This window comes from Melanaphis sacchari, unplaced genomic scaffold (assembly GCF_002803265.2).
Source record: "Melanaphis sacchari strain LSU unplaced genomic scaffold, SCAv2.0 Contig487_pilon_pilon, whole genome shotgun sequence".
Classification (NCBI taxonomy): Eukaryota; Metazoa; Arthropoda; class Insecta; order Hemiptera; family Aphididae; genus Melanaphis; species Melanaphis sacchari.
The window spans coordinates 88260-105359 of NW_020271324.1; the positions used below are offsets into that span (position 1 = coordinate 88260).

The 17100-nt window shown below is 27.3% G+C and overlaps 1 protein-coding gene across 1 annotated transcript in view; it reads right to left on the bottom strand.

The window, feature by feature from the left end:
• Positions 1 to 491: 491 nt before the first annotated feature.
• The window catches only part of LOC112598386 (putative polypeptide N-acetylgalactosaminyltransferase 9), a 73600-nt gene continuing 56991 nt past the window's right edge, over positions 492 to 17100 (bottom strand). Inside the window, exons 6-11 of the mRNA XM_025344820.1 lie at positions 8832 to 9014; positions 7875 to 8060; positions 6406 to 6534; positions 5257 to 5367; positions 2030 to 2158; positions 492 to 1107 (exon numbers count right to left, since the gene is read on the bottom strand). Of these exons, the coding sequence (XP_025200605.1) occupies positions 943 to 1107; positions 2030 to 2158; positions 5257 to 5367; positions 6406 to 6534; positions 7875 to 8060; positions 8832 to 9014 (903 nt within the window). The 3' untranslated portion in view covers positions 492 to 942. The remainder of the gene's footprint in view (positions 1108 to 2029; positions 2159 to 5256; positions 5368 to 6405; positions 6535 to 7874; positions 8061 to 8831; positions 9015 to 17100) is intronic.

Sequence of the window (17100 nt, forward strand, 5' to 3'; positions counted from 1 at the left end):
TATACAATGCATAATGGAAACAATTATTGTTAGTAATGCACGGATAAATATTATTTTATAAAATGCATCTTCTTTGCAATGAGATTTCACGTTTCGTCTGTGAGTAATATTACCAAATAACATTTTAAAACAATAATACAATAATTATGATTTACGCGGAGTACAGAATAAAATAAATATTAAATATACATTACTAACATTTTAAATCGAATCCTTGGAAAGAAACAATAAAATACAAGGTATTATATACGCAACGGCGTTATTTAAATATATTTTATCAATTTTTATTAAATATAAATAACAATTAAAAGGAATAATTATATATATGTTCAAATAGTAATACACAATAGTATAATGATCGTTCGTATAATCTTTGTTCGCATTTCGGAGGAGATGTACACACGAATAAAGCTTATAATATTATGTATAAATATAATTATATAATATCATAATATAACGTACGTTATACAGACATAATTTATGTACACCGAAAATAATAATAATAATAATCAACACAAATTGTTTATCAACAAAAAATAATTTAGACAAAATTAAAAAAAAAAAAGGTGGAAATGTCATGGGGGAATGTTTTGTTCGTCGTATAGCCACAATACTGTTTAAGTACAATCGTATAGTTTATAATACATATAGAGATAATAATTATTCAAATGATAATACATATGTATATAGTTTACATAAAAAAGAACGCATCGCGTATTATTTACAAATCGCTGGATTTGTTTGAGCGCGACAAACTTACGTTTTGTTCGAACAAAGGTATACATGTTAATAATAATTGTAAGACAAAACGACCATCGACGAAGCGTGGAAGTTTTGTAATGGGAAAAATTTTGATCAAAATAAAAAAAAAAAAAATTAATCAAAAACAAAATAATAATAATATAGGAAGTAATTTTAATGTAATTTGTTCGTTAGAAGTCTTTAATGCCTCACGTGACTGTCCTCGGTGGCCAACGTCGCGTTATAGTTTTCAAATTGCCACATTTGCCTGGGCAGCATTAAGTCACATTCTTCCATGAGCAGCTTGTCTTTAGTGCTATTAATGGCCAGACACTTTCTACTACTACCGTGTCGTAGTTGTTTAGTCTACAAAAATGTCCAAAAAAATACATGATTGAAACATTTTAACAGTGAAATTTAAAATTTTTAAATAGAGTATAGATAATTTAATCTATTAAATTTTTATGAACTTTATATTAGAGAAACAAGAGAAATTAAGAATTGAAAAATCAATTTGACATTTTTTTGCCCTTAACTTTAAAACGCTTAATTAAATTTAATGCAAACCTTAGCAATTTCTAAGAATCGTATTAACACCGTTTCATCTAAATATTTGTATTATTTAAATCACGTTATTACTATCTACTGTCAAACATGTACTAGTCTTTTAAAATAACTTTGTATTTCATTTTTTTTTTTTGTATGAATAAAAAGTCAATTCCTTTATTCTTTGAATACTTTCGTTTTCAACAAAGATAAAAATAAATTATGCTTGTATGAATAAAAACAAATATTGGTACAAATACAACAAAGTAGTGCATATTGATATTATACATCCCCGCCCAAAACAAAAAAAAACTGTTATTTATAAGTTTATAGAACTACTGGTAAAAATAATGCTATAGCTGTTTGATCAATTCTCAGCTTTTATTATTACTATTATTTTTTTTCTTACTAATGTTTGTATATTCACCTATTTTAAACCTGCTCCTTTTTTTTTTTTTCACACGATCAAATAATTATCAATCCGTTAAGGGACCATAAATAAAAAATTTCACTGAATTTTAATACTCATCAAGAAAATGTGGGCATATTATCGATTAAATTAAACAAAATTTAGTCCGTAAACAAGCCGTAACATATAGGTCATCAAAAATGATAAAAGAAACAATTTTTTTCTGATACTAATATAATATATAAAATAATATTCAAAGTATAATTAAATTCATGGGTATTGTAGTATGCTATAATGTATGCTGTATTTATAAAATTGTTCATTAATACTCACTTTATGATTGTAGTTCCAATATTGGTTGCCCTTAGACCCATGGCATGGATATAAGATTACGTCACTACCAGCGTAGTCCAAGCACGACTCGTCCCTCCTGATCTCGCCGATCTTACTTAGCATCCAGTACTAAAGGTATTTAGCATAAAACAAAAAAATTAGTATAATCAGTCAAGTTGCGCGTGAGGCGGTGATGACATTATTTGAAAAGGTCAGCCGAGCACGGTAAAACCAACATCCAGGGAAAAATATTTTCAGACAAATAAAATTACTCGTACTTACGTATCATATATTTATGATATACATACACGCGTCAATATTATATAAATATATATAATATACATTATTTTCACGTGTGTACGTTAGTATGAAGTTAAATACAAAGTAGGTACCTACACAGGAGGAAGATGGTAATATTATTATGAGGAACAAGCATGCATTTGTGTATTAGTCAAATATTATAATAGCTTTTAAAATTAGGTACTGTATTTTTATTTTTAGAACATTAATTTTGTAAGAACCATGATTTAATCGAACAATGTCAGATCGCATGCATAACGCGCTCGTGCAGTGCAGTTTATTAAATGCGTTACAAAAAACTACCATTTTTTACTATATACGAAGTAGGAATTATAACACTAATTCGAGTACGAAGAAATTGTAGGTATTAATTATTATCGTTGTGTCATTTTAAATCATGTGGTTTTTGTTAGAACTTGAAAAATAAGTATTAGTTTTCGCGCACCTATCGACGATATGCTGTGCTTGTAATGGTACAAAATAATTCATCAGCGTTCTCAACTTAATTTTTTTTTCAGTTGTTAATATAAATTCTGATTTTTAGAAATTTTAAGTACGTTTAATACAATATTTAAAAGTACCTATATGGACTTTTTATACCATTTAATGAGTTAAAAATACAAATTTATTATTTTCAAACAAGAACTAACCTTTTTTACTAAAAATTATGCGGATAAAATTTTTTATAATGTTGATACGTATATAATCTAAATTAAAATTTGAACTAGTCATTTCTGAGATATTTAATTGTATATTAGTATTTACAATAATATTCCTTAAAAATAGTTCTATAATATTATGAACTAGATGTAAATGATGTAATTTTGTATTTAGTATTGATTATATTTAGACAATATTCATAAATTATAAAATGTTATTCGATTAATATTAATTACACAAAATTACACGACATTATTAGGAAACTACTCGTTTGAATTTTTATTTAAATTTAATATATAAAAAAAAACCATGTAGGTACCAAATAATTTACAACAAAAAAAGTTGATTATCATTTGTAAAAAGTTTTTATACGAGAGGATAGTCAGATTTTGAGTAAAAAACGAATTTGGAAGTAAATATTTAGCTGTATATTGAAATAAGATAGCATTATATTCTTAAAATATTATCTATAAATATTTAATATCATCTTACATCTGTACCTTCCATAGAAATGGCCGATAGTACAAACTACAATGAATATATTGAAATCATTCTACGATCACTGATTGTCGTGCATGAACATAAAAAAATATTACCATCTAAGAGTATGTTTTCATTACGTCATCGTTAAATGGCGCGATTGCCACCCTCTTTCATTAAAAGTCCAACGATTTTTGAAATGCTCTTACAACTATAGTGACAGTACGTAATGCGATATTGCGTTTGGGACAGGTTGGATGTACGAGCGGATAGAGTAAAATAAAAAAAAAAAAATAGAAAATCAAACAATAACATCACAAAATTTAAAAATGTGAATAAAACGACAGCGAATGCATACAAGATATAATTTTGTTTAAAACAAGAACTCTTTATCAGTTGAATTTTTTCTAGAATATTTATCTACATATATGTTTTAGTTAATAAAAACCACAAAGCACTCATTTTTTTTCTGTTTTTAATCATTAAAGTTAATATAAACATATATTTATTTATTAACGTTAATTAATGTTCTCTATTTTTTATTTTGATGTAGAACGTCATGCACATTATTCATTTTAAGTGAAGACATTGTCCATTTAATATTTACTCCAATTGTTGATTACCACAACTTTTCATAACACATCATTAAGTTGGAAAATATAAAAAAAAAAAAATAAATAAATACATAAATAAAATATTTTGCTTCAAAAATAAAATTAAAAAGTTAAAATTTTCATTTTAAAATATATATATAACTAATATGAGCCTATTTAAATCTACTATACCAATAATTTTGGTTTCATATAACTTTTAATCTTTCTTAAGTCAAAAAACAATGTAAAATAATATCCTGTATGCGTTAGCTTCAATCTTAAACCGTGGAAAGTATGTGGCAATGTATATATTTATATAGGCATATATACAACATACTAGCAAATGGATCGATGGGTTTTGATACCAAATTATAACGAGAGTAGAAATAGCGCGCGAGTTTAATCCGAAAACATTTTTAGATATTATTATTATAAAATGCACTGCACACTAGCGCAAACATTGCTGTGTGATAGGATTTAATTTTTTGCTCTCAAAATTGAAGCTTATTTTAATTTTTCGAATTACCAGCACCAACAGCTGATGTTATGCGATAATGTTTTAGCAAATATATATGCAGACTATACGCATAACAAATCGTTAATCGATCTAATCGGTATTTATTTTTTATATACCGTGAGTATGTGATTTTTTTTACCTGATTGCCACCTTGTTGGTGGCACTGCCACAAATTGACGGGCTTGTTGGCATCGCCTTTCGAGTCTACGCACATATTCGACACAATGTTTTTTATCTAAAATGTGGGGTTAAAAAATAAAACAAAACAAAATAATATGAATACAAGCAAAATAGAAATGGAAGAACGCGTAATTTTACGTTCGAACCAAGCGCGAATGTCGTGTATTGTAAGTGTACATGAGTTTGGTTATATAGTTATAGGTTAAAGTCATTACTCATCATAATTCATGATACATATAAGGTATAATTTGTGTGTTTATACTGAAAAAATCTTTACTACACATGCACAGTGCACAGGATTCACCTAACGTTTATTCCGTTAAAAACAAAAACGGATTGTCATCACTCCGAAACGAAAGTGTAAATAGGACGCGCAAAAGACAGGAAAACTTTACGACAGGAGGTGTTGATTCGTATTGTACCGGCTTGACCTCGGCAGTCATGTATGCAAAATTGCAAAACAATCCTCCGCCGTAAAAATGAGATAATATTCCCACCTGATTGCCACCCATTTTGTGACAGGGATATAGTCCGGCCGGTTTGTTGAGGTCTGTCTTTCTGGCCGGTGAGTCCAGACAAGTTTTGTTGCCGTACCCTAAATTGCGCACCTGATTCCCAATACACAAATTTAAATACAATACATTTAAAATATTACATACAATTAATATAGATTATATTATATTATACCAGACGTGTATCAATGATGTTAAATAATAGCGAGATATTTCACTACCTAGAAAATAGTTGTTGTTGTACAATTTTTAAATAATTTGATTGAATTTACGAAACATATGTTTAAAATAAACATGTCGAATTAATAATCGCATAGGAATAATTATTAGTATTATGTTTTTTACTTTTTAGTTTACTAATAATAATCATATTTAATCGTTGTAGTTGGTTAAACAAATGTTATTTTACTGCAGATTAATGATTTACTACAATCATTTATTCTATTAAGTCGGTAATTATTTAAAGTAGCTGAAGTAATTTATTTATTAATATTTTCAACGTTTATTTAAAAAGTGAATATTTTCATTTAAAACAATTTAATTGCATCAATTTGTTTCAAAATATTTGTACAACATTCGATATGGTCTGCAGGGATTCGTTTTATGTTTTGTTTGTTACGTTATACACGATTAGGTATGTAAAACATAAAAACGTTTAATAAAAATGAAAGTCAGATATAAGTAATTCGATATTTGAAAACGGTTTACTTACTGAAGGATGAAAAATATTGTTATTTATGTGTCTATATTTGGTATATAAAGTATATTGTGATGGGTTTGAATTATTTGTAATTATTATATAATTTCGTTTATGTATTTTCAATATTTGTTATGTTAAATAAACACGAAGTTTATAAAAATAAATTTAGTTAGAATAAAAGTTTGAAAATGTTTTATCTGATGAAAAAAAATCTACTTAGAAAACAGTCGGACAGTAATTGTTTTCTGTGGGTCAATAAAATAAAACACATATGAAATAGTATTTTCCAATCAAAGAAAATAAGAAAATATAACTGGGATCTAAGAAATTCGTAAGATAAACTTATTTCCCTAAAAACTTTTAAGTGTGCATGAGAGATGATGACTGTGACCTAAGTATAACCTCAGTCTTGAACACGATGTTTGTTTTTTTACCTCTCCAGACGCTACAGCATCGCCTGGTATGAAAAGTTCTGGATATATGTTTTCCAAATACCATTTGAATGACTTGCACTTCAATTTTCTTCTAAGTTCTTTGCGAGAAGTTATGTCACCGTAATCACCCTGTGTTAAATAAAAACATGTATTTTATATAATACAAAAATAGTAAAATATATTCATTTGGAATAAGTATAGTACAATAATTATTAGTTGATTGAACGTATTTATTTCCAAAGTCGATTTAAAATTAATAATACGTGTAAATAACAGTTTTAGCGTGTTCGCTTTATTAAACAAGGTTATTCAATTATTCGAAATCAAACTACACGGCTGTGGTTGTAAAAATCGTTTAAAAGACGAAGAAGTTGTACGAGTATTTTAATGTTTATTTATATTGTTTTTCTCGAATATAATTTAATGTATAGCCAATTAATATATTTATGCTTTAAATAGTGATGAATAAATTAAGTGTTGTTGATTTATTCAAAGTTAAAGCGCACGGCGAGTGAATATCTCTCAGGCAGATTTTTTTAATTCAACAACAAAAATAATATTATTGTAATCGACTAACGCTACGTCAAATCAATGATGTACTAAATTATGACAAAGACCATTTATCGACCAGGGAATAATAATAGGATATTGTTATTTGAAAAATTCAATTTTATATATCTTTCAATAATATTCATGGCACAACGACTTTATTTTGACGTTGAGTAATAACCACAGAAACCAACTAAAATATATTATTTGATGTAAACTTTATATATCAAGATATATCTAGCTATAGAGCTAGGTAATAAATTAATAGCAATTACTTCAAACGTCTGAGTTCTGTGATTTTTATGTTATATTGTATATATCAGTTCATATAAAAACTTTGTATAGCAACTTTAAGTGTTTTTGTACGTTTTTTTTAATTTTTTTTTTAATATTCTATGTATTTTTGAATACAAGTATGCTGCTCTTAAGTGGAGAGTTGTGTTAATTAAATTTGATTATTTTAATCATTTTTAACTCAAAAATACAAAATGATCAATAAAATAGAGTGCATATATTAAACTTTTTTTTTTATTATAATTAATTATATATAAATTATTACCTGTTTATAACAAAATATTTCTTTAAAATGTAATACTTTGAATTCATTTTTTGCATGAACATTTTTAGTTTTAAAGTTAAATTATTTTGTCAGCACTGAAGACTACTATCTAAACATTAGAATACTAAATTGATAGAGACTTCATAAAATTTAAATTCCATTTTCACCAGATTTTTGATATGATATTATTTTAATGACCTTTATACACCGTAAATGCATTACCGTCAACAATATAAATAGGTATATAGTTATCGAAAATTGTCGATAATGAAATAAAACGATTTCCAGAAGAAAAGGTACGAAATTTCATAATGATTACGAGTTAAACTAAAAAAATTTTTATATTTGCTAAATTTCTTACCAGATCATTGCCAATCCGTTCGTAATAGTACTTAGCGTAATCATCCATCCACACTTCGGCTAGACGGATGGAGTTCTTTTTCAAAACGTTGACACCCGTCCGCCACTTGTAAGGCGATCTTTTTCTGAATATATGACCGACATGTGAACATGGCACTATCTCCAACGTACCACCGCACATCCACGTCTGCGTCACATAAAAATACCATAAAATCGCTTAATAATGAGTACCATAGTTTTGCAATAAAATAGTTTGACGATTAATCACAAATTGTACAAATTATCCATATAGCAAAATAATATTTTTAAAACATAAATTAATTGTAAAAAAGAAAATTAAAATATTTTATTTTACTTGTCACAACATTTCAAAATATTCTGAAAACATAAATTGTAGCAAAATATTCTTACATTGTTTTCGTGTACGCGTATCTTGAGCACGATTATACAGTCATATTGAAATACTTCAGTTCAAAGGATAAATTTAGGGAAGGGGAGGGCGAAATTTTCTTCTGGTGTTTTTTGAGAAGATAAAATCATAGAAGGAAAAGAGGATGTGAGGTGGCGAAAGTAAATAAATGGTTCATGAGTGAACCTATATTTGAATACGTTGTTCTTTCAATGCCAGTATTTCGATTTACTATCCTATTTCTAAAATATTATTATTTTTTGTACCTCCTCACCTAGTATTTTTGCTTAGTGCCATTTTTTATCTTTCCATAGAAATAAAATAAAAGGAAAATGGATTGTTAATTAAACGACACTGTTGCATAAACATTTTGTGTGTTAAATTGAAATTTAAATACACGCGTGTCTCTAGGAATAGTTCAGAAATAATAAATTATGTAGGTAATAGATTATGCTATTCTAATTAGTTTTCATAATCCTAAAGTCGTCTGTATGGTGAAGATCATACTAGAGTACCCGCCATACTAAATATAATTTTCGTTAAACATACCTTGAATGATAGCTCTAAGTTTTCACCTCCCCATATGTCGAAACCACTATCATAAGTACCGAGTCGCTCAAAGAACTTTTTGTCGATGGCAAACAGGCCACCTGCCATTGTTGGTGACCATACTGGTTCCGCAGCATTCTTGTGACGCTTTTTTTCTCTGTCTGGTACGACGTGCCAATTGAACTGGAAACAAATTTAAAATGTTACAATACATTTTTTATATTATAAAAAATATTTTTTACATAATCGTCGAAATTTACAGTTATTAAAATATATCTTACAGTAATAATACAATTGTATGCGATGTAGTATAATTGCATAAGTACAATTTAATTATTTATAGTATCTATTTATACTATTTTATAATATACTATATTATACTCTTATCTAATAAAAAAAATATACTAAAATAAAATAACACTTTTAAATTTTTTTATTGATCTGCTCAAATTTTGTACTACGTTACATTGCGGTGTTGTAACTTGTATTGCATACAATTAAATATTAAATATATTCAAATATTCATTTCGAGTGTCTGAGTAACTATAAGTGAAATATGTAGAACTTATAGTTCATTTATGTGTATGTGTGTGAATATACGCGAAGAAAAATGTTGGAAAAAAGCAGCAACCCACGCTGTAAAATGTGTACACATAGAAATAAAATGCTTAAAATATTACGTTATTTTCTTCCTATAATGTATAAGTACATACAAGTGGCGATAGTCGAGGGGATGTTACATGTATATTTAATAATATGTACCTAAATATCAACGTTATAACTTGTAGGTTCGGTCAATGGATCAATGAATTGTTCATGTTTTGTTATTATTAATACATTCACTATAGTATATGTTCTTAAAAATATTTTTTTATATATTTTTTGGTGTACTTAAAAATATATCCTTTGATTTCGTGCGTGCTGCTGATGTCTGGTTTTGTTGTGTATAAGTAAGTTCAATATTATATGTTATCGATATTTTGGTATACTCGCAGAACGTCTGTGTGCGTCAGAACAAGACATTATAAATCTTATGCGTGGAGACTTGATTGCACATGAAACAAATGTAACTAGTATGCGCATTAATTAATTATTGTAATTATTGAGGTTTTGACGCTCACGTTTTTTTTGAAAAAAAAAATAACTTATTTCAATTTTAATTTTTATCTATACAAGAATGAAAAATATCGCAAATTTGGTCGAACATTGAATAAAACGAAAAATAAGTGATAACAGATTGGAAAGATTTTCATTAAAAATTAAATTATCAATAACGTTAATTTCTAAGGGTTTTAAAACGTAATAATATGATATTAAAGGAAATAAACTATTCAAGATAATCCGCTTATTTTAGATATATTATTATAATAATATTCCAAATTGAATGTACGTGTTCAAGTCATTATTATACAAACAGTGAACAAGGAACCAACTCAATATGTTTGTATAGAGAAGCTACCAAAGTGCGCATCCGTGAGTATGGTGGTGCAAATTTAAATGAAAAAACTGAGGGTGCTGAAGCACTTTTAATATTATTCTCTTTTCAGTTTTAAGAAAAATATGTATCACTTCATTCATATTAATTGTGTTTGTTAAGTAATTATTTATTATCATTGTTAATAATAAAACTATATTAATAGTATAGTACATTGGGTTTTAACTCTCTAAAAATACACCAAGCGCTGTTTTCGTTGAACGACGTTCAAGTAGGTGTTATCGCTACCGCTACGTTAACATGAAATAATCTTAATTTAAATTTTTCACTTTGATTTAATATTTTTATAAGAAGTATTAAAAGTTGTTTTATTATCGGCTGTATGCAGTATACACAAATACTTCATCACACGATTACATGAAATAATAAAATAAAAACTCTGTTTTTTTAAACATTCCGACTATTAAAATTTAAATTGACATGAAAAAATTTAGGGTAATAATTTTAAAATTGGGGGTGCTAAGTACCTCCCCCTAATTGCACTTATGCTAGTATATGTGTGTTTTAGCAAGATATATAGAATCATTAAAGTTGTACTACAGTCATAAACCCTGATATTTCTGGAGCAATATTAATATTTGATTGCTTTCTTTATATAACATATGTTTTCCGAGCAACATTGTTTTTATACTAATAGTTTTAAAATCTGTATATTTTAAAAGATGACTGAATTGTTTTTTGGTTGTTATCAACGTGAAAGTAAAATTATCAAGATTTTTACTTGTCATTTGATATATTACATAATATAATTTGAACTGTTTGAATAAAAAATAGTATTCAGAAAAATAAACACTAAATCTTTTAACCAAATGCTGTTTTATTGCATTTCAAGTTACGATGAAATGACTTCATAACGACTCCGTGATATTAATCATAATTTAAAATGTATTCGCAAACACTTTGATCGGTCGAATACACGGTATTTAAAACGAATTAATAGTTTGTGCGACGAAATACTTAACAAAATATTGTTTATGAGTTATCATATAGTTGAAAAATATCGACAACGGAAATACTTTCATTTCGTTATACGCAGACCGGATTCGTTTTCAAGGAAAATAAATTGCGTATTTTATTATGGTAGATTCACTATACACGTCGCTCCTTGGCTGCTAAATATATAGTGGTGAGTTTGTGAAACTTATATGCTTATACATATTACATTGAGGTGGTACTTGTTATGGTGCGGACAAATACATCCCCACAAAGGTAAAGTCCACGAGAAGAGACTCTATTATGTACACAATACATGCGCCATTTCACACACACACGTGCCCAACATACACACACGCATTCACACCGTTAAACGAGTTGTTGTAGATGTTTGTTCGTGTTTAATGGGACGAAACATGGGGCGATATTGTTGGTGCACCCGCGATCACTTATATATTATACGCGGAGTAAGTAAAATTTATTGCCAATGATCAATTTTCGACTTATCGAGCAGTACACCGTCGCCGTCGTCATTAGCTATACGGCAATTTGTCGGCTTTTGCGGAAAAATAAATTACACTCGAGTCATTCATCTCGAATGTCGCGAAAGATGAAGAGGAGAAGTTAAGCTACTTATACCACGTACACTCGCATAGTCGCGCATATATATATATATATATATATATAGAGAAAATTATATTTTTATTTAATATAATATAGATACATAATGTACGTAAAAAATAATGATTACGCTGTCACACGCGTTAGGTTACAATACAAGATGATTTAAATAATATTACGTTACAAAATTGTAAATGATGGTTGAATAAAATTATTATATATAATCTCACCAGCTATAACTATGTACTTATAGTTGAGTTGTGAAATTAACGTGACATTATATATTATATTTGTGTGTATTAGGTCCTTGGGGAAAGATTTCGATTGATAAACAGACCATGATAACTATAAAAGTAATAATTTGCGAAGAATCAATCGCTATTATTATAATAATATAATAGTAGGACTTGCACTTACTCAAGTTTTCAACGTGAAATAAAATAAGCAAATAATAACGATATCGCTACTGTTCAGCGGCATCATATTATTACTACGATCTATCATGTGTTCAAAATATTACACGTATAATATTAAATTCGTGTCCACTGGGTAATATATTTTGCCATTTAAATTAAAATATTTTACCTGAAAAAACTAATCGTATAAAAATATTACACCGGTAACCATGGTGTAATCAATCCTTTTCACAAATAATAATATTACTTCACCAAATACATCCACGTGTTTGGGCTAAAATCTCAATTATTGATTGATGGTTAAATTATATAAGGAATAATTTATTCTTGTTGTTAAATCTATACCGAATTTAAAATTCATAAATATCATTAAATACAAATTTTTTAAGTTTGTCACTACCCATATGAATCGATAAAATATAATAATAAGTTGAGACTTATAAAAATAAAGCCAAACAAAATAAATTATGAAAAATTATTGCATTTTTATTTACGAAATAAAATTTATTTCATTGATTAGTATTTTTCATAATCAAATTTGTTTTACTTTTACACAAATATTATATTATTTTCATCCATTAGTTTTACCAATTTTAATGAATGTTTGTTTATTGTAGCTTATCAATTTTAAATTTTAATCACTGTTTTTTTTTTCTTAACATTGTTTGTTCTTAAAAAAATATTATCTGTAAGCCTAACTAAAGTCGTTTAGTTATACTCAATTAGTAAAAACTAGAATGGAGCCAGCCAAAGACGTGTAGGGTTGTTAGTACGTACTTTGAAAAGTTTTTGGTGAAGTATAATTCATATTGCACGACCAGTGAGCGCGAGTTCTACACGATCCGTCGAGTACATGTCATGTATTACATAGAACTTAAGAGCATTCTCTCGTTTGTAGACGGCCTTACAACTGACGAATGACAATAATACGAGTATTTCATTATAACGAGGTACAATTATAATTATCCGAGATAATAAATGTGTATTATATTTTTTCTTTCAGACAAACATTATTTAGTGTTTGCAAATACATGTTAAAAATAATACGTGCAAACGTGTGTGAGTGTGTGTGTATTGTTTATATATATGCATGATGTATGTATATACAATTTATTATGTGATTATACTAAACATTACAAAGCATATTATATTTCATTAGTTTTTAATTGTGGAATAACTTTTTTAATATATAAACTATATATCTACAATATTTTGTAAAACCTTGTGATTTCTGAATAATATGAATTTAAAAAATATGTATACCCATGAGAGATTATGATTTACCGATAGGTCAACTGATAGTAATAAATTGCTTGAATATATAGTTCATACACTGCACAATTGGCAAAGAGGTGATTAAAATACAATACTTCTTAGGTTTATTAAATATTGTTATCAAGTGTTCAGTGTTTTTTGCATCATAGAAAAGACTAAACATAAGTTTTTAAATTTATTCTATAAAAAAATGTTTGATATAGTAGGTATATATTAAAATATTATTTACTAAATAGTAGCTATGACGTGTTATCGTGAAGAAAACTTACGATAAAAATGTCTCTAAATTGCCTAATTGAAATACTGTATAACCGTAATTTTTATACTGAAATAATGCATTAAAATAAAACACAACATGTGCTCTACAGTTATGGGTTACAATCGTTAATAGTTATCGGGAAAACGAATCTAATATGGGATGAACATTTCACATCGAAAGACGTTTTAATCATTTTAACGTATTTTATAAATAGTTGTATTTTTTTTTTTTTTTTTACGAGAAACGTACTTAATATATTATACAACTACTTGTGTGTATTGTTTATGTAACAAGTTAAACAATATTATAATTTGTTGACATTTTAAACAGAAAAATGCTTCACAATTGCTTCAATCGTACAAATAGTTAATGTTCAAAATTTTAAACAACGTATTTTCAAATGGTATGCTTTAATATTTCTTATGAAATATTTCGTGGATTAAAATTCAGTTGTGGTTTTAAAATTATTTTAAAGAACAAAGGTTAAATTTGATGGGGAAAAAAGTTTAAAAATATGATAATTTTTAAAATAGAAATGCATCTATCTCACATACTTGACATTATTTTATTATTATACAAGAGATAATTTTACACAATATATTTAACTTTGTATAACTTTAAAAATGTCATAATTTGTATACATGAATTAATATGTGCAGAAAATTGTACTATTAAAATGTAAAATAATTACTTTATAGTACTAATCTGTATTGTATTATATTCAAACTAAGTAAATCGAGTATAATAATTTGACGTAAAATATATATTTTTAAATAAATTTATACGATTATAAAAAGTAATGTTTATCAACACCCACACATATATAATAATAAGGTGATTAAATGATCGAAAATAATATATACATTATTATCAGTAATTCATACCTATCCAATTTACTAGCAAGTACCACAAAAAAAAAAATGATTTTTTTTTTCATGTTGAAATGATATTCAAATAATAATTTAATCTTAAATACTTTTTATGTTTTTGTGCATGAGTATATATTTTTTTTTTATAGTGCATTTATATGTAGTCATTGTTCGACGAAGAAAAAAGAAAAACAGTAATTTTAGATGGTTTAGCTATGTCAAAAGAAGAAAAGGGATAATGAACATGTAAAAACATAAGTATTTATATACATACTCTATATATGTTATATCGTATACATAATACATGTTTGTAAAGAAAAACCGTAATAAAGATAAATTTGGAAGGAAGCTGCAGTGGATAGTAAAAAAGAAGATTGAGATATATGTGTATTATATATTATGTCTAATACGGAGACCACAGTTAGCTGAATGTGAGTGCATGGATATGACAAGATAAAAAACTTGTAGATTTCTAGTGCTAATAGGATAAAAACGATCGTTTTAAATTTTTTTTTATCTTAGATCAATAATTTGAAAACAGAATAAAAACAACTATAAAAGAAATTCTAATTTATCTTTACTTGAACGGAATAGTTTATAATCAGTAAAGTAATATTAGTATATTATTTATTAATTTAATACTTAAATGCTATTTAATAAACATTATTTTTCTAACATAACTATGCACTTTTATATATAGTATAGACTAAGATAAAAATAAATATTTACATTAAATTATATTTATTTAAATAACGGTAATTTAAATGTATACACTTTGGAAGTTTTCTTAGAATGTTGGTGATTCGAAAATTAAGATTTATTAAAATACTTATGAAACACAAACATTATATACTCGGAAGGTGCGGTATATGAGTAGACTCGAATTGGTTAGAAAAAAAAATACTAACCACAAGCTTCCAACTAAAACCGCCGACACTTATTGGTCCATTATGGAAATGATAACGTAACGTTTTGTCGTCGATCGAGTCAATCACGGGACACACTACGGTAGTCGGATTCCTCATGATTCGGTCCAGCAACGGTTCTAGCCATCCTGATGATTAACAATATTATTTAAAACCCAAAACAATATTAGTTTAAGTCGCACACATAGATCGACATAAGCGCAATTTTTTGCTCAAAGTTTGATAATGGACAAAGTCATATACCATACGTGTCATTATTAATTATACACATGGGTGTACACAATTTTTTACAAAATCGTTCCCTTTGTCATTAAGCTCCTGCATTGAAGCGTATAACCAATTCCTGGTGTACACTAATCACTATAAAAAATTCAATGCAGATTCGCTGTATTATAATAAATTCAGTAGCAAACGTAATGTGTATGAATATAGTAAACATAGGCAAATGCGAAACGAAGGGATGTTAAAAAAAATACGTTTTACGACCAATGCCGTTTGAATAGAATTAGCTTTACCATTGTTAGGAGAATTAGATGGTTGGTAAAATGATTACGACTGTAATAACATAATAAAATAATTAAGCCGGTTAATTGATTTAAGATAGTAGGTTAAATTCACGTTAGTATATAAAAGTTTTAAAAAAACTTCCACACATCCAACCATGGTTAGTAGTTTTATACCAGGTATATTTAAGTACACGTATACACGAACTGTGCAGAACCACAGACAAACACACACACACACACAAAAGCAAATACCAGCGTGTGAATCGTTTGCAATTTTGGACCATTTACGCTGTACACAATATAAAACTATGCGTTTATATTATAAACAGCCTGTTAAATATTATGTACAGTGCAATGCAGTTCACGTTTTCAAGTGATTTTATACGATAAACCGAAGTGTATACGCGGGATACGTATATTGTATTATTGTAATACTAATAGCGCCAATGGCGGATGTGATTTATGGACACAGTTAAAAACAGACTGTGATTTTCTCGTGACACGCCGTGCGTATCATGTCATAATATTGTATTATAATAATATTATTTAGTGTACCCAGGGAGCGTTTACCGGGGAGACGATTGTGGAGCGTGAGTGAATTATTGCGACAGCGGCGGAAGACTCACCCGGAAATGGCCGGTTGTCGCGAAAAAAAAAATAATAAAATAACAATGTAGGCTTTGGTGCGTGTAAAAATGTGCTAGTGATTGAAAAGCAAGCGAAAATTACTGCTTAAAATACACATCAAAGAAATTAAAAAAAAAAAAAAATTATAACTAACGTCATATAGACGTCGTATTAGTAGGGGGGGGGGGAACAACAGACAAATTAATTTTTATAGAATTTTAAAGTTATTTAACAATAAGTATCTAAAATAACGTGTACATAGTGAATCTACCTATAATTATATAAACGTTCAAAAATATAATTGTGCAATATATTAAATGCATTTAAAAAAAGAAAGACATA